Source organism: Lissotriton vulgaris, chromosome 9 (assembly GCF_964263255.1).
Source record: "Lissotriton vulgaris chromosome 9, aLisVul1.2, whole genome shotgun sequence".
Classification (NCBI taxonomy): domain Eukaryota; kingdom Metazoa; phylum Chordata; class Amphibia; order Caudata; family Salamandridae; genus Lissotriton; species Lissotriton vulgaris.
In genome coordinates, this window is record NC_141697.1 from 146,177,147 (window position 1) to 146,202,973 (window position 25,827).

The 25,827-nt window shown below is 46.3% G+C and overlaps 1 protein-coding gene across 1 annotated transcript in view; it reads right to left on the reverse strand.

Moving 5' to 3' along the window:
* The window catches only part of MGA (MAX dimerization protein MGA), a 734,728-nt gene that overhangs the window by 128,097 nt on the left and 580,804 nt on the right, over nucleotides 1–25,827 (reverse strand). Inside the window, exons 20-21 of the mRNA XM_086937233.1 lie at nucleotides 14,230–14,409; nucleotides 3,292–3,403 (exon numbers count right to left, since the gene is read on the reverse strand). Coding sequence (XP_086793359.1) covers nucleotides 3,292–3,403; nucleotides 14,230–14,409 — 292 coding nt within the window. The remainder of the gene's footprint in view (nucleotides 1–3,291; nucleotides 3,404–14,229; nucleotides 14,410–25,827) is intronic.

Below are 25,827 nucleotides of genomic sequence, written 5' to 3' on the forward strand. Positions count from 1 at the left end.
AATAGACGCAGTGTTCATCGACCGCAGTCCCAAGCTGGCGGAAGAAAACATCTTCCCAAGATGTTCCAGCTTCTTGGATTCCCTATCTGGGTGAGCAGTAGTAATGCACCTTTTGAGGAGGAGGCTTGGATCACCAAGCTCTCAGGGGTAGGGTGTTCGGAGAGGAAAAGTGGGCCCCTGGGGCCGGGCTGTGGCGTTGAGCAATCATCTTGTCCACAAGAGCCCCTGTGCTGGGCTTGGACCAAGTGCCCAGAAGGATGTCAGTGAGAGACTCATTAAAAGGCAGCAGGAGTTCCATAGAGGCAGCTGCCGGCTGAAGCACCAAGGTCAGGAGGTTAGTCCTGACAGCCATCCCAGGAAGCTTGAGGCTCATGGACTCAGCCGCCCTACGCACCACCATAGCGTAGGAAGCTCCTTCCTCCGTCGCCATGTTAGGGGGAGAAAGCATACCAAGTTTGGGGAGGTGTCCAGACCTCTGGCATCACCCAACTCCTTTCACCAGTCCAGCTTTTCAAGCTGGTCTGCTAGAGGGTCAACTGACCTCTCCCCAGTCCTCCTCACCCCCCTCTGGCTGCCACTCAGAGCGATAAGGAATTCCAGGGATGACAAGCAGTACAAAAGGACCCTCCTATGCGGTTCCTAGTCGGGTGGCGAGACTGGGGGCGACGCCAGTTGGGGGCACCACTGGCGTCGGGGTGTCGTCACTGGAATCTGCACCGGGGAAGGTACCATGAGGTTGATCTGTGCAGATCCAGATATGGATCCACGGGGGCCCTCCGGCGCCGAGGCTGGAGCCGCCAGCATCGAAGGCCGAGGGACCCCAGCCAAGTCCGCGAGGCCCGAAGGAGCGTCAATTGAGTCAGGCTGCCCCAAAATGCTATGGAGCGCATTGTAAAAGGCAAAAAGTTGGGCAGGGGATGCTCCAGATCTGGGAAAGGGAGGGAAGCGCAGACCCAGTGGGCCACGAAGATGGAGCCAGAGAGCGATGACGTTCCGGGTCTCGCGTTGTGTCGGCTTACGAGAAGGCGAAGAGCGACAATGCTTCTTCGCCTTCTTCTTGTGCTTCGACTTACAGGAGGAGTGCGAAGACTTCAAGGAAGAATGGTGATGTCTTCGCGACTGGTCCTGCGACCTTCCCCTTGACCGGGACCTAGAACGGCACCGAGTGGACTGCCGGGCCTCCAAAAGTTTTCGGGACCACTCCCGCAAAGACTTCGGGTTCGTTGGCCGGCAGTCCGAGCATGACTTCGGATACTGGTCGTGATCCAGGCAACAAAGGCACACGAGCTGCGGATCAGTGATCGACATCAAATGGTTAGTAAAAAAAGAATAAGGGGCACGCTCTCTCCGAATCTGCGCTGGCTTGCAAGAAAAAACTAAAGAACCAATGTCAGCATGCTGGAGCGGCGTCTAAGTAGACACTGCAATGTCATCTTAGCGACCATGACAACAGACGTGGAGTCAACCGATGCCATCTACTGACACGCAGGGGTACTGCTACAGAAAAAAAGTCTCAGGATCTAGTTTGATGACTGGGGGTAATTCTAAGGTAAGGAATCTAGAACTACAGTCTCTTTAAGATACATAAAAACAAAAAAATTAAGTTTAAACCTCCCCCAGTGTAAGACTGTCCTCCAGTATGCTTCAGGGTCCCAGCAACTGGGCATGGAATGGCAAACCAAACCAAAGAGGCAGACAGGCAAACTCTGGACGAAAAGTTGCCAAAAGTTTCCAAACTTTCTTTCGGTGCCCAGACAACCACAGGAGTACAGTTTTAGGGATCGCAGGGGAGGGCAATTAAAGAGATTCTCTACGTCAACAGGAAAGCCCAATTGTTCCTGGTCAGCTGGGCATTTCCAAGGTCTCTTGCTGTGTGTCCCTGTAGACAGAGAAGAGATCAGCCAACTAACATATGGAGTCCACTTAGTTGTCCTGGGTATAAGAGGGAGTAGGTCCAATCTTTCAGAGCTCCTCTCATGTCACAGACATCAGGTCCAGTCCTATTTTTATCTTCTACAGGTCCATAGCGTGTTCTTAGGAAGGTCCCACCTTTATGGCTAGCACTAATAGTGGGTGTAGGCGACTATCCAACAGGGTAAGTTACCAAGGACAACTATCTACTCTTTCATTAGTTGTGGTTTGCCTTACTACAAAGAGGCCCAAAATACCATGTGCAATACCAAAATAGTTGAAGTCTTCAGCCAGACTAAACCTGGGCTTGGGGTGTGTCTGGGAGGGTACTATGGAAATCAAGAAAAATGTCCCTCCACATCTAACACTAAAATCCAGTTAAAAACAGGCCCTGGACTCACAGGAGACAGAACTCTAGAAACACAAAGCAGTGGCAGTCAGGCAATGCATAATAATGGTTAGCTTATTTATTTCAAAGGAGCAGATGTTTTAAAAGTGCCTTAGACAGACCTGTCAGACAGGATTTGATACTGCTGTGCTAATAGTACGCTCACAATCCCTACCCTAAACATTATGCTGAGGAGGTTCACACCTTATTCAGGCCAGGTACAAGCTGATCATATGTCTGAGGCTAATGCTAATTAGCCAATGAAGGCTCAGGCAGGGAAAAGGTAACTTTCTAAAAGTCATTTTCCTAACATTTTTATTACAAATAGGGCATAACCATTCAATTTGGTTTTCAATCACTATTAAAAATAGTGGTTTACTTATTTTTCTAGCTGTTTCCATTTACAAGATAGCGGTATTTTAATCTGTATTATGGAATTCTACATAGGACAGTTAGGATTTGCTTATTGAAAAACGCTTTTGGGGTCTTGTCACTGTAGGGACATGGCAACACATTTTCTACATGCCCTACTTTTAAATAACATGCACCCTGCCCTTGTGGGGCCTCTATCAGGGTGGTTTACTGATATTTAGGAGGGAGGTCTTTACCGGTCAAAAATGGTTCTTTTGACGAGTCACACTGCAGGTTTTACACTGCAGCATTCAGGCTACATGGGTTAGGCCTGGAGTCATGTTTCATAATAGTTGGCACAATAACTGCTCTAATCCACAAATAGCATGCCATTTTACATGCCATGCATGTATTTCTGCACCATATGTTGTGACCAATCTAGGAAAGTTAAATGTGACAATCCGGTTTTAAGAGCAGTATTTCAGTGTTGGAGTTAAAGATTACTAGCAGTTTATTCCCAAAAATGAAAAACTGTGGGGGTTACCAACCAAAATGGATCACTTTGCAACATAATCAAATGCCCGTGGATCAGCTTAAAGAAATATTCAGAACACTTATCCTCTTGCCAAATCTCGACTCACCTGAGAGGGCCGACACCTTGCGTATTAAGATATCTTGTTTGCGAGTTAGCAAATTCTTCTGTCCTATGAGCTTGTCTGCTTGATCTGTTAACCCCTGGATTTCTTCATAAGCCTAAAGGAAGGAAAAATTCAAGGTAAGACTTTCACCGAATAATATTTCAATATAGGCTTAGTTTTAGGCAAGGTAAGGATCATGATTGCTGGTAGTAATTACATTATAATGATGGTTTTGATGACGGCTTCGTCAACTGTAATTCAAGGTCTATTTGACACAAAAAACTATTCAAAGGGGGTAATTACTTTATTTCATCATCTCCTAGAGTTGAAGGAAGGGGGTATAAAGCCCAGAGTGTAGAATGTAAATGATAAATTGTAGTTCAATTGATTATTCCACTTAGTCCTATCCTTGGTGTTATTCCAGTCTCTTCCAGTGTTATTTCCCTCTGAAGTCAGGGAAAGCACTGACTAACAATTCAGTTTAGTGAACGTTATTTATTGAGCCCTGCTGAATCTGAGTTTCTAAACCCCACCATCTCCTGAAGAAAGCTTAAACTGCTATAAACTGCTATGCATGAAAAGTCAATCACTAAAAGGGAGTCTTTTGGTTATTAACACCTTGGCTGCTAAGGCAATTCCCCATCTGTGCTGGAAATTGCTATTTGGCTTTATTCATGACGAGCTCAGCTCGTCATAAGCACAGCTCCAGTGTGCCTCATGACGAGCTCAGCTCGTCATGAGCAGGGAAGGAGTTAAACTACATGGCCACTAAACATGCCTACAAAGACTCCAAGCAACCAAGCCAGGAGCCTCACTTGTTCCTCAACAAACCCTGCTAACAGTTTAGAACAATTCTTTTCCTGGCTGCCAACTGGCTATTTCCTCTCCTGTCTGCAACTTTTAGTTTTATTATGTAGATTTTGTTTTAAATCAAAGCAGCAGAAGGTTTACAAAGAAGGAGTAGTTTCTTACCTGCAACTCCAGTTCTGTAGTAGGGGTATCTCTGTTATAGTCATATTCTAGTGAATAGTCCCGCCCATGTGCGTGGACCCCGGAGCATTCAAAATAATCTCTTAAGTTGTCTTCTTCTGCAGTCCCGCATAGACACTTAAGAGAACATCAAAGACAAATAATGCAGCCTAAAACTACAAGGCTACACTGGCCAGCACTTCATCTTGGAAGTGAAAAAGATAGCCAAAGATAGCCAAAAAATATAACATTTTGTACACTTTGTAAAGTTTCACACCTAGAGAAACTCCCCTTCACAAAAATCCTTTGTCATGATAGAGAGGAAGGGCTGGACAGACAAGCCCCATAGGCTGCCATTATGTGTCTGGAAAAGGGATACCGTGCCTTTAAGGAACTCTCCAGAGACCCTCGGTATCCCAGGATGCACAGCCAAAGGCCTTTTACTTCCAGTTCTTTTTGAAGGTGTATTTAGCTAGGCCTGTAGCATTCAGTACATTATCATTTCATCCACCGGGGAGGAGGCAGGGCGCTTATGACTATAACAGAGATACCCCTACTACAGAACTGGAGTTACAGGTAAAACTACTCCTTCTGTAGTAGGGGATATCTGTGTATAGTCATAATCTACTGAATAGAATTGCAAGACCATCCCAACAAACCAAACCAGCGGTGGAGGAAACAGATAAAACGATTACTGTGCAAACAGATTTCTCAACGAAGCCTGCCAACCTGAGCGTCTGCTCTGGCATCAGAGTCCAGGCAGTAGTGTTTGGCAAAGGTATGGACCGACTTCCAAGTGGCAGCCCTGCAGATATCTGCAATGGGAACATTATGTAGCAAAGCAGTTGTAGCTGTTTTGCCCCTGGTGGAATGGGCCTTAGGCTTACCCCCTAAGGTCTTGTTAGTCTTCTGGTAACACAACTGGATACAGGAACTATCCATCTAGAGATGGACTGTTTAGAAGTGGCAAGACCAGTCCTGACCGAACCATAATTGACAAACAATTGGTCTGACCTACGAATGTCCTTAATCTTATCTAAGTAGAATTTCAACACCCTTCTTACATCTAGGGAATGAAGAGACCTCTCCGCCGGAGAGGAAGGATGTTGAAAGAACGTAGGTAAAGTTATCGTCTGATTGACATGAAAATCAGAAATCACTTTAGGCAGAAACTTAAGGTGAGTCCTTGTGACAACCTTAGAAGCATGAAACACTGTATAAGGCTTGTTGCAACACAAGGCCTGAATCTCACTCACCCTGCGGGCCGATGTTATAGCCACAAGGAAGGCCGCCTTCCAGGAAAGATGCTGCAGAGAAGCCTTATGAATTGGTTCAAAAGGTTCCTTCATCAACCAAGACAGCACCACATTCAGTTCCCATGAAGGCGAGGGATGCCTGACAGGAGGAAACACTTTCTTCAATCCTTCCAAAAAATCTTTAATTACAGGAATCTGGAGGAAGGATGTTTGTGAAGGGCATTTCCTATACGCAGTTAATGCTGCGAGGTGAACCTTAATAGAATGGAAATTAAGGCCAGATTGAGCCAAATGCAAGAGATATGGAAGGATGACATCTTCCTTGCAGGAGGTAGTATCAGCAGTCTTGGACATGCACCAGATGCAGAACCTCTTCCACTTATAGGGGTAGGAAGTCCTGGTGGAAGGTCTCTTAGACTCCTCGAGTATCTCCATGCAATTGTCAGGCAAGTTCAAGTGTCCATACTGTAGGAGAGTAGGGTCTGCAATCCTATGATCACCCCAGATTTTTGCTTTTTGCTTCACTGGTTTACGACTTTCCCTGGCTGTGGGCCTGCTAATCAGACCCACAGCCTAGCTGTTCTCTCTCTAAATTGACATGTGTACCTTAGGTACATTTACTAATTGGTACTGGGCCACCTTATCAGTCCCTGTAACTCAGGGCATAGGTGTACCCAGGGCCTACCAGGGGCTGCAGCATGTATTTTGCCACCCCTGGCTGGCCATCTAAATCTGACACAACTGGCTGCACGACAGCTGGGGCAAGGTGGTGTAATCACCCTTTGCTTTAGATATAGTAAACCTATATCTAACCCTAAAATAGACACATGTATTCCTATCAGTCACTCCTATGGCAGGCCTTAACAATCCTGAAGGCAGAGTGCTTGGAATTATGTGAGATGGTGCTCTGGCATGAGCTGAGCCCGTCTGCAGATTGCGGAACCAAGTCCTAATAGCTGTTCTATGATAACGCGTACCATATACTCTTAAGTGCATTATAATCCTCGCGGTTATTTGCTATCTTTGGTATCGCTTTATCAAAACATGTCGAGTAAGGCCCCTCGCCAATTCTGGCGACGGGGTTAGCATTCCACCCTTCTAGAGGGACACAACATGTATATAACTGTGAACCCTGGTTAAAGTTAACTCGAGCCTCAGCATCACAAAATGGATGCTGCCACCACAGACACAAGTCTGACCTCCTGCTGCTGGGTGTCCTTCCAGCGAGGAGAGCTTGGACAAAGGGTTTCCTGTCAGGGGCGGTGCTAGCACCATCCCAGACAGGGTTTTGTGTATCCTAGGTAGACAGGGCTGAATAGGAAGGTGACTGCAAGTGGCACCCCGGTGCTCACTGTGCATCTGCCGGCTTGAACTAATTCCAGGGGCACACCAGCCCCTGAGCTGGGGAAAGTCCGGACAGGGGAGAGGGGTGTAACCACCCCCCTTCCTGGTCCCACCCATGGGCAGGACCTAGCCGCGTACCAGCCCCTTTCTTTAGAATAAAGGTAGGAGCGGGGACCCTTCCAAATTAGATCATCTTTGAATCCTGAAACTACTTTCTACGAAAGGAACTCAAGACTTCTTCTCAAGATTTCTCCCTTCTGACTAAGGAGTAGTCACCCTGCAGCAGCAGGCACCAACTAAGCATCTTGCGGTTTGCTGAACGTCCTTCCTCCGGAACCAGAACGACCAGCACGACGAGACCCGGACTCCCTGACCTCTCTGACCTCTACCTGCCTCTACAGCACAGCTGAGAACCGTGGGTGCGACGAGACCAGAGGACCCGGTGACCATCGGAACCAGCACGACACTGACCCAGCACGACCGCCGAGGGACCCTTGAGTGGGTGCATTGGGGTAAGAGAAGCCCCAACCCCAAGCAGCACGAGCACCGAAGACCAGCCCCCCAGCATCCACCAGATCTGCGTGGGGCCCTTTTGCTTCTGTGTCGCTGCCACGTTGTCCGGTCACTTGCCCGTTGGCTAGTGACCCTCCAGACGACGTCCTACGTTTGTTTCACCGCTGGTCTAGCTCCTCTAGACAGGCCCTAGTCTCCTCCTGAAGGGGACCTTCCTCGGACCCTCCTGGTCCACTCCAGACGCCATTTTGTGACGCCACGTGGGCTTGCCGTAGCCAAGGCTTGTTGCCTCCTTCACCGGATCCAGCATCGCCAGCAGCAGACATCCGACGTGGGACAGCTCGCATACCTCCAGCCTGGTCGACATCAGCGCCCCTGGTCCGTGCAGCAGCAGAATCCAGTGTCACCTCTTCACCTGGCTGAGTGACCTCGTCCGGTGCCATCTTGGTGCCCACCTAATCACTGGCTAGTGATTCAGAACTCGGTCCCCTCTGCTTACAGGTACTCTTCTTCACTGATCCGTCCTTGGATCAGCCCGGAACATCTTCACTGGTCGCCTGCCAGCAACTTCGACTTCAGGCTCCTGGTTCAACGAGGATTCCCGACGACACTTGAACCCTATGCAGCCGCAGCCCCTGGGCTAGGTAAACCGAGTACCACGGTGCTCCAGCGTAGAGCCACTCTCTAAGTGTCTAGATCCACTTTCGTTTTTGACCTACCTAGTCGGGTTCGCCGGAGAACACTAACTTTGCATTTGCTAGTATCCATAGACTTTGTCCCGCATTGCGCATGAGAGTTTCCACTCTGCACCCGGCGCCCCTAGGCCTCCTGCTTCTAATCTAAGGGTTCAGCATTATAGGCCTAGCGATTCTAAAGTCCTTGAGAACTGTTACTTACCTGCTAGTGATTCGCATTCCACTTCCATAGTATATGTTTTTTCGTGCCCCTCGGGCATTTGCGTAAATTGTGCGACTTTCAGTATTTCTTTAAGAGTTTTGTATTTTGCTTACCACCCTGTCCTCAAAGAGTCCAGGGTTGTTGTCTTATCAATAAATATCCTTTTATTTTCATAACAACTTGTGTGGTGTCCTTTCACTTGGTGTTCAAGGGGTATATGTGATGGTATAACAGCTGGCTTAACACCCCCTCTAGAGTTTAGCCTAAAGACTGCTCTTGTCCATGCTACTAGGATAGCTGGTCTATAAGGTTGACTTACAACCAATCAATAAGGATCGTTTGGACTGATACATAGTGATCACTAGAATAGTGAGCACTGCATATCAGGCCAACTTCCCACACATACTGTACTATCTCAGGAGCCATGCCGCCAAACTCAACGATGAGGTTGGGGTGCACCATCTGCTCCCCGAACTTCGTTAGAAGGTCCGGCCGAAATTTAAAGACGCAGGTGGGGTTGCAGAGATCGGTGGACAGGTCTGTGAACCACCACTGTTGAGGCCACTCCGGAGCAATGAGGATCATTCGCGCCCTGGACCGAGACAGCTTGATGAGCACTGCCGGAATCAGGGGAATGGGTGGAAAAGAGTACAGAAAGCTGTTCGACCAGCTGATCCATAGCGCATTCCCCAGAGTCCCCGGTTGGTAAAACCTGGAGGCGAAGTCTCGGGATTTGCTGTTTTCGCCGGTGGCGAACAGATCTAGGTCTGGAGTGCCCCATCTTTCGACGATGTTTCCTAGCACTTCGTCGTTCTCCTGAACGAGCCTGCTGAGTGCGTCCGCCTGAGCATTCTGCACACCTGGTAGATGGGTCGCCGTTATCGTCAGTTCTCTGGCTAACAGCCAGTGCCAGATCGCCTGCACTTCTTGGGACAGGGTGCGCGATCTAGAGCCCTCCTGCTTGTTGAGGTAGTACATTGTGGTCGTATTGTCTGTCTGTACAAGCAAGGAGTTGGTCTGGAAGGACGGATGAAAGGCTTTCAGCCCCAAAGGAACAGCTTTGAGTTCCAGAAAGTTGATGTGGTACGTGTAAGCCGCCTGGGACCATGTTCCCCGGACCTGAAGATGGTCTGAAAGCGCTCCCCAGCTGTGGAGAGACGCATCCGTCTCAATAGTCTGTGTGGGAATGTCCTTGTGGAAAGGGACACCCTTGAGAAGATTCTCTGCCGAACACCACCATCTCAGAAACTGTTGAGCGTGTAGAGACAGTTGGACCCTGCCGTCCCAGCTCCCTCGCTTCTGTTCCTTGTGATCCTCCAAACATTCCTGCAGCGGTCTCATGTGGAGGCGTGCATGTGGTGTGAGGAAGATGCAAGAGGCCATCGACCCCAGAAGAGAAGACACTGTCCTTACTGTCGTTGATGGAACCGACAGGAGAGCCCGAGCCTTCCGAAGGATTGATAAGCGTCGCTCCTCCGAAGGAGACACGCTTGCTCTGATAGTATTGATGGAGGCTCCCAAGCACTGCAGGCACTGAACAGCAGTCGGAACAGACTTGGACATGTTGATGTGCAAACCCAGCTGATTCAACAGAACGGCTGTCCTGTTGAAATGCAATTGCGCTTCCTGGAAGGTGGAGGCTTTGATCAACCAGTCGTCCAGGTACGGGTAGACAAACACCTTGTTCTTTCTCAGGTGTGAGCCACCACTGCCATGCATTTTGAGAAAGTCCTGGGTGCAGACTTCAGTCCGAATGGTAGTACGGTGTACTGATAGTGATTGGTGCCGACGAGGAATCGCAGGAACTTCCGGTGTTTCCGTGCAAAGGGCTCATGGAAGTACACAACCTGTAGATCTATTGCGCAAAGCCAGTCTCCTCGCTGCAGCTGAGGATAAATCTGGTGCAAGGACAGCATGCAAAATTTCTCCCTGCGAATCCATTTGTTTGCTTGTCGCAAATCCAGAATGGGCCTGAACTCGTTCTTGTCCTTTTTGCGTACCAGAAAGAACCGTGAGTATAGACCCTTTCTTCTTTGAGACAGAGGGACGTCTTCTATCGCCCTTTTTCTTAACAGGGTATCAGCCTCCGCTTGGAGTTCTCGCAGCTGGTAGTGCGAAGGAACCAGTGGAATAGCTGGAGGAGGGCTGACAAACCGAAGACTGTATCCATTGCAAACAATATTCAGCACCCACTTGTCCTGAGTAATTTTTCTCCACTCTGCCAAGTAATTCTGTATGCTTCCGCCCGCCGGAGCAGGTAACGGACGAGGGGGAAGTAACTCCTCAGGGCTTAGACCCGGCCAGGCCCTTATTCGCAGAGGAGGACTGCTGTCCGCCTCTGCCCCTCTGATGTTTCTGGAAGGGTTCACACTGGTATTGCTGTTGTTGCTGCTGTTGGCCAGCTTGGTGACCTTGCCCCCATTGATACCTCTGGGAAGAGTAACGGCTCTGGAAGGGACGGTACGACTTCTGCTGATCCTTCGGTTTCTCCGAACCTAGCCTTCAGCGTTTCCACTTCCGCCTCCATGTGGGCCTTCTCCTCGTCCGCATGAGCCCCAAAGAGGGTGGATCCTGATAAGGGCAAATTAGCAATCCGCTGTTGTGCCTCAGGCTTAAGAGAGGTAAGGCGCAACCAGGAATTACACCTCAAGTTAATGCCATGGCAGTACCCATGCGCGGCCAGGAGAGAGGCATCCACCGCCGAACTGATGACCTAATTTGAGACCATCATGCCCTCCTTCAGAATCTCCTGAAGTCTTCCCTCCTGTCTCTCGGGAGGAGCTCAATGAATTGTTGAAGGGACTCCCACAACGAGCGATCATATCTGCCCAAAAGTGCTGATGCATTAGCTGCCTTCATCGATGTGGCAGCCGTACTACAGACTTTCCTTCCTGCTGAATCTATGAGCCTGCTCTCCTTGTCCGGAGGGACCGTAGACGACAGGGCAGTAGAATGCTGTTTCTTGGACTCTGTCACAATGACAGAATCCGGTACAGGATCTGCTCTCTAAAATGCTGGATCAGAATCCGGGGGCCTGCACTTCTTTAGAAGTCTCGATGGCGCTGACTTCACCGAGGCCGGCATCAGAAACCGATCCATGGACGGTCTTCCAGTCCTGGCACCAAAGGGCGAGAGAGGTGTCTGTGCTGCAACGTTTCAAAGATCACGGAAGTGGTAGGGGTAGGCACAGTCAATGTGATCCCCAACTTCTCTGCCCCCCTCAGCAGCACATCTTGGAAAGTCACAATGTCATCCACTGGGGACACTATCGTTGGAGGAGAGTCCAACAAAGTGGGAGAATATCTCCCGTCATCTCCTGTCACTGGATGAGTCCGTATACCTGGACCGCGACCTGTCCCTCCGCCGACGATGGCGTGACCTTGTCGAGGATCGACGCCCACTGTGAGAGCGATGCCTCCCTCTGGATCTTGACCTTGGCTTTCTGTGCCTTGCAGGAACCAGCGGCCCCGGGGGATGAGGAAGCGGAACAGGCAGTGCCGGAACCACAGGACTCGGTAGTGGAGGCCGAGGCAGTGGTGGAAGAGGAGGAGGTGGTGGTGGAGGCAGCGGAGGAGGATGAAGATGAGGCGGAGGAAGCTGCGGAAGAGGAGGAGGAGTAGGCGTCCTGGGCCTTGAGGGCAAGTAGGTCCAGGAGTAATCAGATTCCGGTGACCTAAGGACCCGTCTCTTCTTGCGAGCAGGCCTTGGGGAGGACACTCTAGAGGCCAGCCTCTCTGAGTGCGAGCGCCGGTGCCGCCGTGACCGGTGACTCGCTGATGACGATGAGACGCTCACCACAGAAGCACTAGACACCGTTCTGGGCCTCGACTTCTTTTTAGACATCGACTTTTCTCCCCTCGACGTCGACTTTTCTCTCCTCGACGTGGATCTCTTTGACTTCTCTCTTCTCGACGTCGACCTTCCAGACGTCGATGAACTCCGCGACGTCGAGTGTCTTCGCCTCAACGGCGATCTTTCTCTCATCGACGTCGATAGTCACGTCGACAGCGGTGTTGCCTTGACGGCGAGCGCCTGCCTCTTTGGGATTCATCATGACGTCGATGGAGTGTCGACACCGGTGAACTCCTCGACGTCGACCTCGTCCGAGGTCTCGACGTCCTACCCCTCGATGCTGAACGACGACGTCGCTTCGAACCAGAGCCCCCGGTCGACGGGGAGCAGATGGTAGTCATACGACATCGACCGGTGCCTTTTCTGGGCCTTTTCTTGACTGGGGAGCCCTCAGAGTCCCTTCATGCCCAGAAGTCCCACCTGTTTCTTGATGTCTCCTCTGCTCCAGGCCTTGGAGACGAATCTTCTCCCTGTCACGCAGGGTCCTCCTGGAGAAAGAGTGAAAAATATCACAGGAGTCAGGAACATGGCTAGAAGGGAGACAGAGTATACAGACTTTGTGGGGGTCTGATTTAGCTTTCTTCCTACCACACTCAGGGCACTTGTCGAATAAAGTTGGCATTTCGACAATAGAGAGGTGGTAAAACATGTAAAAAAAACACAGCAACTGGAAGAGGAAGACCCCAGACGTCGAGTGAAACACTAAAAACACTGGAAAAGTTCCAAAAATTGAATATATACCCAAAAAGGTAGAGCTCAATGCTCCAGGGTCCTGCTAGCAGGAGCCAGAAAAAAGAACTGAAAGTAAAAGGCCTTTGGCTGTGCATCCTGGGATACCGAGGGTCTCTGGAGAGTTCCTTAAAGGCACGTTATCCCTTTTCCAGACACATAATGGCAGCCTATGGGGCTTGTCTGTCCAACCCTTCCTCTCTATCATGACAAAGGATTTTTGTGAAGGGGAGTTTCTCTAGGTGTGAAACTTTACAAAGTGTACATAATTTCATAATATTTGGCTATCTTTTTCACTTCAAGATGAAGTGCTGGCCAGTGTAGTATTGTAGTTTTAGGCTGCATTATTTGTCTTTGACTTTCTCTTAAGTCAGGACTGCAGAAGAAGACAACATAAGAGATTATTTCGATTGCTCCGGGGTCCACGCACATGTGCGGTACTATTCACTAGATTATGACTATACACAAAGATCCTCTACTACAGAAACTACTATGTTTTGAATTAGCACGGATACACATTCTAAATGAATCCGAATCTATGAAAGATTCCCTTTTCTCAAATGTCTAGGACTCTCCAATCCTGGAGAAGTGCATCTTCTTATTGTCCTCATGCTCCAGTCTCTAAAGGAAAGATTCGTAGGTCAAACCTGTTACGACATAGAATTAGCAAGCCTACTTTGATCAGCCAAGAGCTCTGAATCTGTTTGCATTGCCCCAGAGACAGCAAAAATTCAAGAATAGTGTAAAGGTCAGTTTTCACTTAAGTAGGTGGAAATCCACAGCGATAAGGGGAACTGCAGGCAGCCGCCTGCTCTAATGAGGTACAACAGATTTCAGAGTAAAAGGGGATTCGAGGGTTCAAGATTAGGATCCTGGAAGGAAGCAAATGTAGACTGCATGTGCATCCAAGAAAAAAGAATCAGTCCAAGCATACCCCATCATTCACCCAGTATATGTAAATGACATACACCTAATGTATGTACAGCCTTTTCATGTCACTCATAGGGGCAAGTGATCTCAGTTATGGAGATGAGCCAGACCTGTAACAAAGGACAGTCATTAGGCAGTCACTCCAAACACACATGTAAAAATGTCACTGGAATTCTATAGACTAGTCTGGAAGGGGGGGGGGGGGGGGGGGTGAGGGGGCACATTAAGCCTCAACTCAGAATGAGGGTACACTTTAGGTAAGGCCCCGATGACAAACAGAAAAGCAAAGGGTATATTGTTTTCAGTCGACATGCATGACTGTCAAGTTCACTGGAAACAGGCAAGAAATAAGCTGTGAGATGAATTTCACAACATGCCTAAAGGAAAAAAAAAGTCATTACCTAGCTAGAGTGATTTGGTTGTCCTAAATATGAAAACTACAGTTACTAACCTGAGTTAGAATGAAGGACTTCGAAACCTTTGGAAGATTGAGTCCAAGCATCCTCTGCAGATTTTCAAATAGAGACCTCATCTCAAGGCGACGCCGACGCTCATTTGCAGTGTGTGTCTCGCGATAATACTTAAAGGGATTTGCTTCACTGCCTGTTTTTTTCTTCCAGTTAGAAACGTTCTGTTTCGGGAGAATTATGAAGATTAACAAAAAGCATTTTTAAAACTCCACAGAGATACCAGCGACAAAGTATGAAATTACAACAATTAGTGAAACTTTTTACTATTAATTGTATTTATTCATTTTTTTATAACAAAATTTAAGTATTCTATCACTACAATATCTCAACTGATGTTAAGGGATCCAAATGGCAAACCTTTATTAAAAGTATAGGTTACACAGAAATACATTATCACCATTAACCGGTTTCCTTTGGGTGAAATCATCACATATTACTTCTGTATGTTGGCACCACACTAGATTCAAAACACTATTTATGTCAGATAACGGAGAAATCATTTTCAATTGCATAGATGCCAAATGTCCAAGGTTATGAGTTACAAAACAAGGAGTAAATACATTCTAGCTTTATAACACATTGAAATGTCAATTTAAACCCAACATCGAGCTTTTTAAAATCCTCTTAATGACTTAGTAGAATACTAGCTGAACCAACTACATTGGGAGGATGCCAATATGTGGTATCATCCTCCAGGACTTTCAAAGCGGTCACTTGCTTTTACAGACGCCTCAGGAATGAGACGCTGCCCGCTCTCAGCCAGTTACGGGGCAGATGGGAAGAGGATGTGGGAACAGCCATAGAGGAGAAAAATTGGGATGTGCTAGTGGAGAGGACAACAATGGTTTCTAGAAACGCCAGGTTTCAGGGAACACATTTTAATGTGCTACATAGAGCCTACCTCATGCCGGCACACATCAACAAGCACTTTGGGACACAAGGAGCAATGTGCCACCGTTGCGGGGAGGTCAATGCTGCATTCTTGCATATGTTTTAGGACTGTCCCAAGATAGAAACCTTTTGGAAAGGGGTGACACGGGTGATTGCGGATAGAACAGAGAAAGAGGTGCAAGAAACGCCAGGATACTGTCTCTTACTGTTTCCTACACACCTCCAGAGTCAAAGTGACAAGTAAATTTCAAGATCTGGCACTCCTGATAGCCAAAAAAGAGATTACTGGGAACTGGACAGACCAGGGAGGACCCAGGTTAAACAGTGGAACAAGGAATTTTAGAGATGGGTGACATATGAGGGAGCGGCAAGATTGAGCGAGGCCATACGAGGCAGGGGATCCCTATATAAAGCCAGGGCATGGGAAGCATTGGTGTAGCTACTGCAACACCCACCCACAGAAGCTGACAAGGAAGGGACCATGGGGAAAGGAGAAGGAAATCAAATACAATACCCCAACACAAACAGCATTAGGCAATTAACTATCAAATTTACGGAATGAGCCAAAATATGACAATCACTACTGATTTACATCATAATAAGGCACGCCTAGGTGGAAGGTGGGGAGGGAGTTGAATAGTTGTTTGCTTGTTTTCGTAGGACCAGGAAGATATGCAGGTGAAGGAAAGGACTAACAAGGCAAATAGCCCTATATGGAAAATAAATGGGTCATCTAAAACAGGATATACCAGAGGCTGTAACAATATAATGCTGAATTGAAATATCTATGCAATGTTCTAAGATACTATATCTGCCAAAGCCATAGATGGCATGGAAGCACTGCAAATCAGAGAAGCCGGTTATGCCTTAATGTATAAACTGTGATGCAAATGGATGTGACAGAAATGCTTAATAATATAAGTTTTAAGAAAAATAACTTGGTAGCATACTGCTGCTCCCGTAGCGACACACCCAGAAAAGTTTTGGAAAAACAAAAGCATACATTAAAAGCAATTATGAGTTGAGCAAATATCAATGGCATTCACAAAACACATCATGCACAAAGTGCAAAACTACAGTTAAGCATGTTTGTCCAGTTATGAAGAATCACTTATTCTAAGGGCTGGTGCAGCAACTGTTCCCTTCCGCAACCCTGGATTAATTTGTACCAACTCAGATCAGGTCAATTTCGCAAGGACACCCAGATTGTCAATGTAAACCAGTAGTTGTCTTGCTGGTGCTTCTGAACGAAATGTCCTTCTCTGTCCTCTTTGTAGTCTTTTTTCAAAATATACATTAATTACCAAATCCAACTTTTAGATCACATACTCCCCAAATATTCTTGTTCTCTAAAACAGCATATTCCATTAACATCACCCCCCCTTCTACCCCACCACATGAAGGATTTAAGTAATTGACTGTATTACCCATTTGGTATTCAAGCTCATCAAATGTAAATGACCCCACTCAACAAATAACAAATTCATTTCATTTTTATGTACAACACAAACATATTTCCATTCCTTATATTAGAACCTGGAGAGATAGTTCCATTCCCTGTAAAATTAATCAACATCACTAGTAACACTTTTTTGGAGAAACGTTTTGAAGCCATCCTTTATTTGGAAGCTCAGGCTTTCTCTAACTAGAACAGCTTTCTAAAACACAACCAATTTTATGAGATCATTTAAAGGTTACCATTTTTTTCTAATACATTACTTGAATAGTTACAATGATAACATGTAGCTTACATATTTTAGCTTCCTCACAACATGTCATTTAACGAAAGAAAATATATTTTGGCCTATGATAAACAAGTAACTTTATTTGGCAACTAAGCAGAACTTCACCATATGCTTATAGTTTGGTAAGGATTATGTTACTTACCCAGCAAGCATCTGTTCTTTGCATGTAGAGCTGTAGATTCACATGCTTTGCGTACTCCAGCCATCTAGTGTTGGGTCCGGATGTTTGCAAGTTGTTTCTCTTCGAAGAAGTCTTTTCCAGTCACGAGGTAAAGTGACCGATCTTTTTGGTAATAGTGCGCATGGGCATCGATTCCATTGTTAAAATTGTTTTCCCGCAAGAGGGTGAGAATGGAGTAGGTAAGTGTAGAAAAGGATGTTCATGAGAATGTAATGTAAATAATGAGAACTGCAACAACTATTGGTGCACGGAGAGGTGGGAGGGTGCATGTGAATCTACAGCTCTACATGCCATGTACAAATGCAAATGCTTACTAGGTAAGTAACTTAATCCATTTGAGGCATGTGTGCTGTAGATACACGTGCTTTGCATAAACTATATAGCAATTTTCTCCCAAAGTGGTGGCTAACCGGTAGGTGTGGCAGTTGTTTGAAAATGTGTCATTAGCACTGCCTGCCCTACATTGGCTTGTTGACGTGCTAACACATCCACATAATAGTGCTTGGTAAATGTGTGTGGTGTGGACCATGTTGCTGCCTTACAAATGTCAGCTATAGGAATGTTGCCTAAAAAGGCCATTGATGCTCTTATTATACGAGTGGAATGTGCTGTAGGAAGTATAGATAAAGGTATTTTAGCTGTAGCATAGCAAGTTTGAATGTATTCAACAATTCATCTTAAAATGCTAGATTTAGAGATAGGATTGTTTTTGTGAGGTTTAGCAAATGCAATAAACTGTTTTGTTTTACGAAAATCTTTTTTCCTATTAATATTGTAAAACAATGCTCTTCTGATATCAAGTGTGTGAAGAGCTCTTTCTGCTACGGAATTAGGTTGAGGGAAGAACACAGGTAACTCAACTGATTGATATGAAAAGCAGAAACCACTTTTGGAAGGAATTTTGGGTTAGTGCGAAGAACTACTCCTTAATGAAGTAATTGCAATGAAGAAGGCAACCTTCCATGAAAGAAACTGTAACAGACAATTGTGTAATGGCTCACAAGGTGGACCCCATGAGTCTTGCAAGCACAATGTTCCGATACCAAACTGGTGCAGGAGTTACCCTGGGTGGTATTACTCTTTTAAGGCCCTCCATAAAGGTTTTAATTACTGGAATCTTAAACTTAGATAAAAGATGTCCGTTTTGCAAATATGCAGCTACGGCCGCAAGGTGTAATCGAATGGAAGTGTAAACTAGACCAGTACGCTGTAGATGCAAATGGTAACAAATAATATTTTTGATAGAAGCATCTAGGGGATCAATACTGTTGTTGTTAAAATATACAATAAATCTTTTCCACTTTGCTGCATAACATGCTCTGGTGGTAGGCTTTCTTGCTTCTTTAGGAATAGTGATAGAATCTGGTGGCAAATTTAAGTATCCAAACTCTATGACTTCAGGAGCCATATCACTAGATTGAGCTCCTTAGGGTGTGGGTGTCTGATTTCTCCATGGTTGAGTGGGAAGTGTGGAACTGAGGTGCAGCTCTTGATGTGGAACCACTGACAGTTCCAGGAGTGTGGTGAATCACGGTGACGGGCCCATGTGGGAGCCACTAAAATAAGTGTGAGGGATGTTGGCCTGAGCTTCCAAACCAGAAATGAAATGAGAAGGAAGGGCGGAAAAGCATAGGTGAAGTTCCCTGCCCAATAGATCCATAGGGCATTGCCTTTGGATAAAGGGCATTTTGGGTTGACCACTGTGGCGAACAGATCTATTTGTGGAAATCCTCATTGTAGAAAGTATGGCAGAAGAACTTGGGGATGAAGTTCCCACTCATGTATTTGTTACCACATCCCGCTGAGGAGGTCAGTAATTTGATTGTTGACTTCTTGGAGGTGCTCTGCTAAAAGATGAATTCTGTGATGGATTGCCTAACGCCAAATGGTCAGAGAGGCGTAATAATTTCAGATTGCGTGTCCCCCCCCGTTTTTGTATATAGTACATAGCTATCATATTGTCTGTGCGGACTAAGACAACTTTGCATATGAGGTTAGTCTGAAAAGCTTTCAGTGCTTGATACACAGCTAGAAGCTCTAGATAGCGGATGACTTTTGTGCTTGTCCCATAGTCCCTGAATTGTCAGATTGTGGAGATGGGCACCCCAACCAGTTAAAGAGATGCGTCTGAGTCAATGAAGTACCGCCATTTTGATAAGTTTTGTGTGTTCCACCACTGCAGAGAGCGATGGGGGTGCAGCTGTATTCCAACACTAGATCTGCTAATTGATCGCGAGACTGATTCCACTAACATGCTTACTTGAAGAGGATGCATGTGTAACCTTGCATGACGCATTATTGCAATGCATGATGCCATCATTCCGAACACTTGCATTATAGTCCTGACTGCTGAGTACTGGTTGGATTGAAACTGTGGTAAGAGAGAATGAATATTTTGAATTCTGGCTGTTATGGGAGAGGCTAGATCTGTGTGAGTGTTTAAAGTAGGTCCCAGATAGGACTGCACCTGTGAAGACGGAAGATGAGACTTCTGTGCATAGACTGTGAAACCCAATTGGTAGAGTAGATCTAATGTAGTCTGAGTGTGTTGTAAACACTTTTGGTGTGTGCTGGCTTTTATGAGCCAGTCGTCTAGGTAAGGGAAGACCTGAATCTGCGGTCTTCTGAGAAGTGTTGCCACTACTGCTAGACATTTTGTGAATACTCTGGGAGCAGTAGTTACTCTGAATGGGAGTACTTTGAACTGATAGTGTTTTCCTGCTATCGCAAACTTTAGGTATTTGTGATGTGCTAGGTGAACCGGAATGTGAAAATATGCGTCTTTTAAGTCCAGTGTGGACATAAAATCACCTTGCTGTGGAAGTACTCGTTGAAGTGTGACCATGATCGTATGTACAAATTATACGCCCTTAGATCCAAAATTGGTCTTAAGGAGCCATACTTTTTGGGGATTAGAAAGTACAGAGAATACACCCCGAACCTTGGTACTGTAGCGGAACTGTTTCTATGGCTCCTTTTGCTAAAGGAGCTAGAACTTCTCGTCTGAGAAGCAGCAGGTGCTGTGATGAAAGTCTGTAAGTGTGAGGTGAAATATTGGGAGAATTGCTGGCAATAACCTAGTGGGATCATGTCCAGCACACATTTGTCTGATGTTATGGATTCCCAAATGGGAAGAAATTGTTGAAGTATTTCCCTGACAGGTGTTAAATGATCAGGGGATAGTGTTTGCAAGTCACTGGGGAAGGGGAGTTATGCGCCTGCGTGCCCTTACTCTACCTTTGAAATTGTTTCCTCTGTAACCTCTTCTGTAGAAGCCTCTAGAGGAAGAAGGTTGCGTGTTGGACTTGTATGGGAAAGTGTTAGGGTCTGATGATGTAGTTTTGGTCCCTCCCCTATAAAATCAGCGGTGAAAGGAGCCTCTGCTTGATGGAGACTAAAGGGCTTCCATGGATTTCCCCACATTTGTGTCTTTTTTCATTTTTTCTAAAGCTTCATCAACATGAAGGTCCAAAAAGATGTTGCTTGTCAAAGGGGGTATTTGAAATAGATTGCTGGACTTTTGCTTTAAAACATGAAATCCTAAGCCAGGCATGTCAACGTAAAAGAATGATGGTGTTGACTTCTCACGCTGCAGTGTCAACAGCATCTAGAGCACATCTACCAGAAGAATTAGATACGAGTTTTCCTTCTTGGACTTGCTCTTGTGCCTTTTTCTTGTGCTCTTCTGGGAGGTATTGAAGTAGGCCTTCCATCTCGTCCCAGTGTGCCCTGTCATATTGAGCTAGTAGGCCCTGCATGTTGGCAATACGCCAGCGGTTAGCTGCTTGAGTTGCCAATCTCACAAGATGCGTCAATCAATTTAGACTCTTTATCTGGGGGAGGTGCATCTCCAGAAGTTTGTGAGTTTGCTCTTTTTTGAGCATTAGAAACTACGAGTGAGTCTAAGGGTAGCTGTCCTTTAATAAAAACAGAAGCAGATGGTGATGGTTAGTATTAATTGTCAACCCTAGGTGTTAAGATACAGCCACACACAAAAATCTCCTCTGCGGCGGAGGAGGGGAAACATGGCAGCCGGGAGCTGAACGGCCGCGGACGTGCTCCCACCCTGATGTTTATTCTGACCCCGTCCGGCACCTGCGAGTGCTTTTCCCCCCCCTTTTTTGGGTTGATCTTTTTCTAATTAATGACACCTCGTGAATCTTAGCGTTCACGTACCTTCTAAATTGCTAAAACCTCCGCCTCTGTACCAGGGAGGCTCGGGCGGTTCCTTCGTTCTCCTCCACAGTCGGTGGCGTACTGTTCCCCGGCACGCCCTTCTTAAAGTGAAGATATAGCGGAGATTCAGCGGGCCGCAGGTTGCGGTCTGATCGCGATGCGACGGATGGTGCACAGCGATTCATTGGCAAAGTTCTCACCGCCGCAAGCCGTGTGTGCTGCGTTTGACTGGAGGAGGCGGATCCCTTGCCTCCGGCTCCATACAGAGGTAGCTTCAAAGAGTCCGGGGGAAGGCGGAGGATGGTAAACGGCTGGGAACGAAAGCTTCTGAGTGCAGCCATAAGGTAGGAGAGGATTGCCACTGCCGGGGGACTGTTTTGGAGGCTGAGCACGCTAAAAGGCGATATTTTGCTGTGGTTCGGTCCCAGGCTCAGCAGCCCTGTCAAGACTGTATTAGGATTACAGGGAATACTGGACCGGTTGAATTCTTGGAGGGGTGCTTTAAGCTGTATTATCTGTGTTCCTTTGACTCAGCCAGGCACGAGTATTTCAAAAGAAAAGCCCGGAGCTGACCAGGAGGGGAGGGCTCGAAGCTGTAAGGAAAACGTTATAAGTGGGACACAGTCTAGTGACCCCTGCAGGCTACAACATTGCCCTAATCCAACGTCTGCAGGTACACCCTCCGTAGTCGTGGGGTTAATTTAGTCGAAGAGGCAGATAGCACCATCCGCATTTCTCCCCCGGTCACGGAGGTAAAAGCTGTATCTGGGCGCCGTAAAGGGAAAGGCGCAACTGAGTCCACACCCATGGGGGAAAGGGAAGGGCTAAGAAAATTGTAGCTTCAAAAGTCAGTAATTCCCTCCCTGAAGTCCTTTTATAAAGTGATATCAGCTTGCCCAGATAAGGGCTCACATAATAATAAGTCCAATATGGCGGTTCAAGTAGTACAGCTTGCTCAATCTCGAACTTCGGATCACTCCGAAAGCACCCCCTGGAAGCTGCACTATTACTATCCAGACCCCCTGGGAGTGAAGACATTTCGATAGAGCAATCCGTCATCATCCACCCAGCAATAACTGTATCCAACAAATATGAGGTTTTGGAGACCAAGGAAATTCAGGGGTCAGGACGGAAGTCTTGTGTGATACTTCCTTGGTTCCCCCTGCTTCTGCTGCAGTTCTTACTTCTCCACCCTTAATATTGGTGCCCCCACCAGGCCCTTCACCTACGCCCTGCTCTTCAGAGCCTTGTGGAAAAGTAGCACCCTCTGAGATGGGGGTTGGATCCTTGGCAGACAGCTTGATGGCCCTGAGAGACGATATAAGGAAGAGATTTACCACCTCTGAAGCCAATCAAGCGGCTATCCAGTCCTCCTGTGAAGTTCTCGCACAAAAGGTTGAGGAAGTAACTCGAAGAACTGATGTTTTTGAACCTGAAATAACAAATATCAAGGAAGCCTTGCACAGCTCTTCACTCGAAATGGACAAGTTAGTCACTCAGAATAGGGAGTTGAAGGACGATATTGATCGTCTTGAAAATCATACTCGGAAAAACAACTTGAGAATATTGAATATCCCTGAAGATCTTTGAGGGAGGGGACATAAAAAATGTTGTGATTTCCACATTAAAGGATAAAGTTTTACGGGAATCAGAAGTAAGTTATCTGGCGCATTACATACAGAGAGTCCACTGAGACCCATATAAAAGAAATACCGCTAAATCTAAGCCAAGAAAGAGCTTAGTACATTTTTTTACCTACTCCTTAAAGTAAAACATCCTTTCATTGGCGTTGAAAGCCGGTCCGATAAAATGTAGCTCCTTTTCCAGTTCTTTTTCATTTTCCATAAGGTCTTATATATATCACATATTACGGCCACAAAACAGTGGGAGTTGGTCAAGAGAATGGCGGTTCTTACATAACTAGGGACCAAGGCCCAAATGAGGTTCCCGCCATCCCTCCGCGTTATGTGGAACAACCACATGTATAATATGAGGCAGATAGCGGAGGTTGACACCTTTATTGATAAAATCAGAGGTGGAAGTAATGCATAGTTTAGGGAATGAGATTCAGAGGTTTCATATTTAGTGTTTTTTGAAAATGATTTTTTCGCAAGAGGTCCAGATAGGGCGATTAGGTTTAAGGCATTTTTTAGACCACATCGGGGTGGGGTCTCATCCATATGGCTTTTGCCTGGAGGATCGGGGGTTGTTAATGGGCACTGAGAGGGGGGAGGGGCTCCGGGTGGAATGGGGAGGGGGAGCACGGGTGTGGGCGCATCGAAAAAACATATATATATATATATATATATATATATATATATATATATCCTCAGTCTCAGATTTGTGCGAGAAATTATTCCTTCTATATAATGATGAATGCCAAACCCTCTGAATAGATTGCCTTTATGGAATTAATGAGCAACCAAATTAAATATCTATCTTGGAATGTCAATGGGCTCAGGTGTCAAAGTAGGCAGAGATTAATTCTTAAATATCTTGAACAATCCGCTGCGCAGATATGTCTTATTCAGGAGACACACCTGAGCCACTCAGAGTGTAAGAATATTTTTGCTAAATATCGCTGGATTGAGCATTTTTGCTCCTCAGAACAGGTTGTTCATAATAGGGGGGTGCCAATCCTAATTAGGCTTGGGGCAAAAGGCAGTATTAAATCAGTAGCATCGGACCATTCTGGGAGATGGATTATAGCTCAGATAGACTTAGGCGGGGCACAACTATTGTATCATTTTACGGTCCAAATGTCGACGACCCATCATACATCAATATTATGCAGGCAAAGTTAATAGGGATGACCACTCCAATAATTATTGGAGGAGATTTTAATGTTATTCTTAATCCCCTTCGGGACAGATCTAATCTTAGCCATTACGTTGGTGCTCCACGCATCCGCCGTGCTGTGATTAATATGATGCAAGACTTGGGGCTGGCTGATGTATGGAGGGGTAAGAAGGGGGATAATGCAGGCTTTACCTTCTTTAGTAAAAAAATACGGCCACTCCTCAAGGATAGACCACATTTTAGTTGATAGACTGGGGTTAGAACGGATCGGCGCTATTTCGATCTTACCAAGTATCCTTTTGACCACGCCCCCATCTCCTTCTCCTACTCAAGTGTTAGACAAAGTGCTAGTCCTAGATGGACTCTGAAGAGGGCAATGCTTACAGCCCTCGACTTAATTAACAAACTTAAAACATCCACTATAGATTTCTTTGAAAATAACATTGGTTCAAATACCCTAGACTTTGTCTGGATGCCTTTAAGGCGAATCTTCGGGGTCAGCTTCACAGCCTGATTTGTTCAAAAATAAAGAGGAGGCCCTGGTATTCCAGAAGGTAGAGAAGGAGATTGGGATGCTAGAGAAGGTAAGACTCAATACTCCTCAGATGTCCAAGGAAGAATTAACCTGTATCAATGAAGATATGGAACGCCTTCGTCAGGACTATAGGGGGAAACTTGAGGCACAAATTACGGCACAGTGGTCATCCCATAATATGCAGCATTTCGAGTACGAAGAAAAGGGGCCCTTCTGGCTTGGAAGGCACGGGTAGATCGTGCCAAGAACAACATTAATGAGTTAATTATTGATGAGAACGGTGGAACCTCTTGTAAACATGAAGACATGCAGAACTCTCTTCTTTCCCTGTTCTCAGATCTATACAGGGAGATCTCCCCTAGTCCGGAGAGTATTCAGGATTGGCCTACACTTAAAAATAACCAGTCTTAAACGAGAATAGCCAAGCCACCCCGGATGCCCATATATCAGAGAGTGAGGTATTGGTACATTTAAATAAGATTAAGAATAATAAAGCTGCTGGGACTGATGCCTTAACTGGGGAAGTGTATAAAATATTACAGGGAGAATTAGCTCCAATATTACGTGAGCTAATTAACTATGTCTATAGTGCCGAAGGGAGAGTACCTAAGTCTTGGAAAGAAGCCACAATTGTCCTCATCTTAAAGCCGGGAAAAGATCCTCTTCGGGCTGACTCATACAGGCCAATCTCCCTGCTCAACGCGGACTATAAAATCTTCATGTCGATTTTGGCAGGGAGATTGGTCAGGTTAGACCCACAGTTGGTAAATGTAGAAGGGATTCATTCCTGGCAGGTATATACAGGAACAGAACCTGCAACTGATAGGAAGCATCGATCTCGCTGTGGCGCGGTCGAGGCCCTTGGCAGTGGCAGCAGTGACGCAGCGAAGGCATTCGACCGTGTTTGTTGGGCCTTCCTGTGGGAGGTGCTAAGAAGGATTAGTTACTTACCTGTAATCCTAGTTCTCTTCCAGGGGTATACTCATTAAAGTCATAAGCACTGAATTATCTGTGCTTATGACTATTAATGAGTATCCCCTGGAAAAGAAATGATGTTCTGCAGCTCTACATGCCAAGAACAGATGCATACTGGTAAGTAGCATTTTCCGTTCGAGGCATTTGAGCTGCAGAATTCATACTTTTGCATAGACTGTATAGCAGTGCTCTCCCTTAGCGGTGGTCACCATTATCTGTTGCAGTGGTTTAAAAGTGTTTTCCTGTTGTTTTGCCTGCACGTCTACACAAGTGTTTG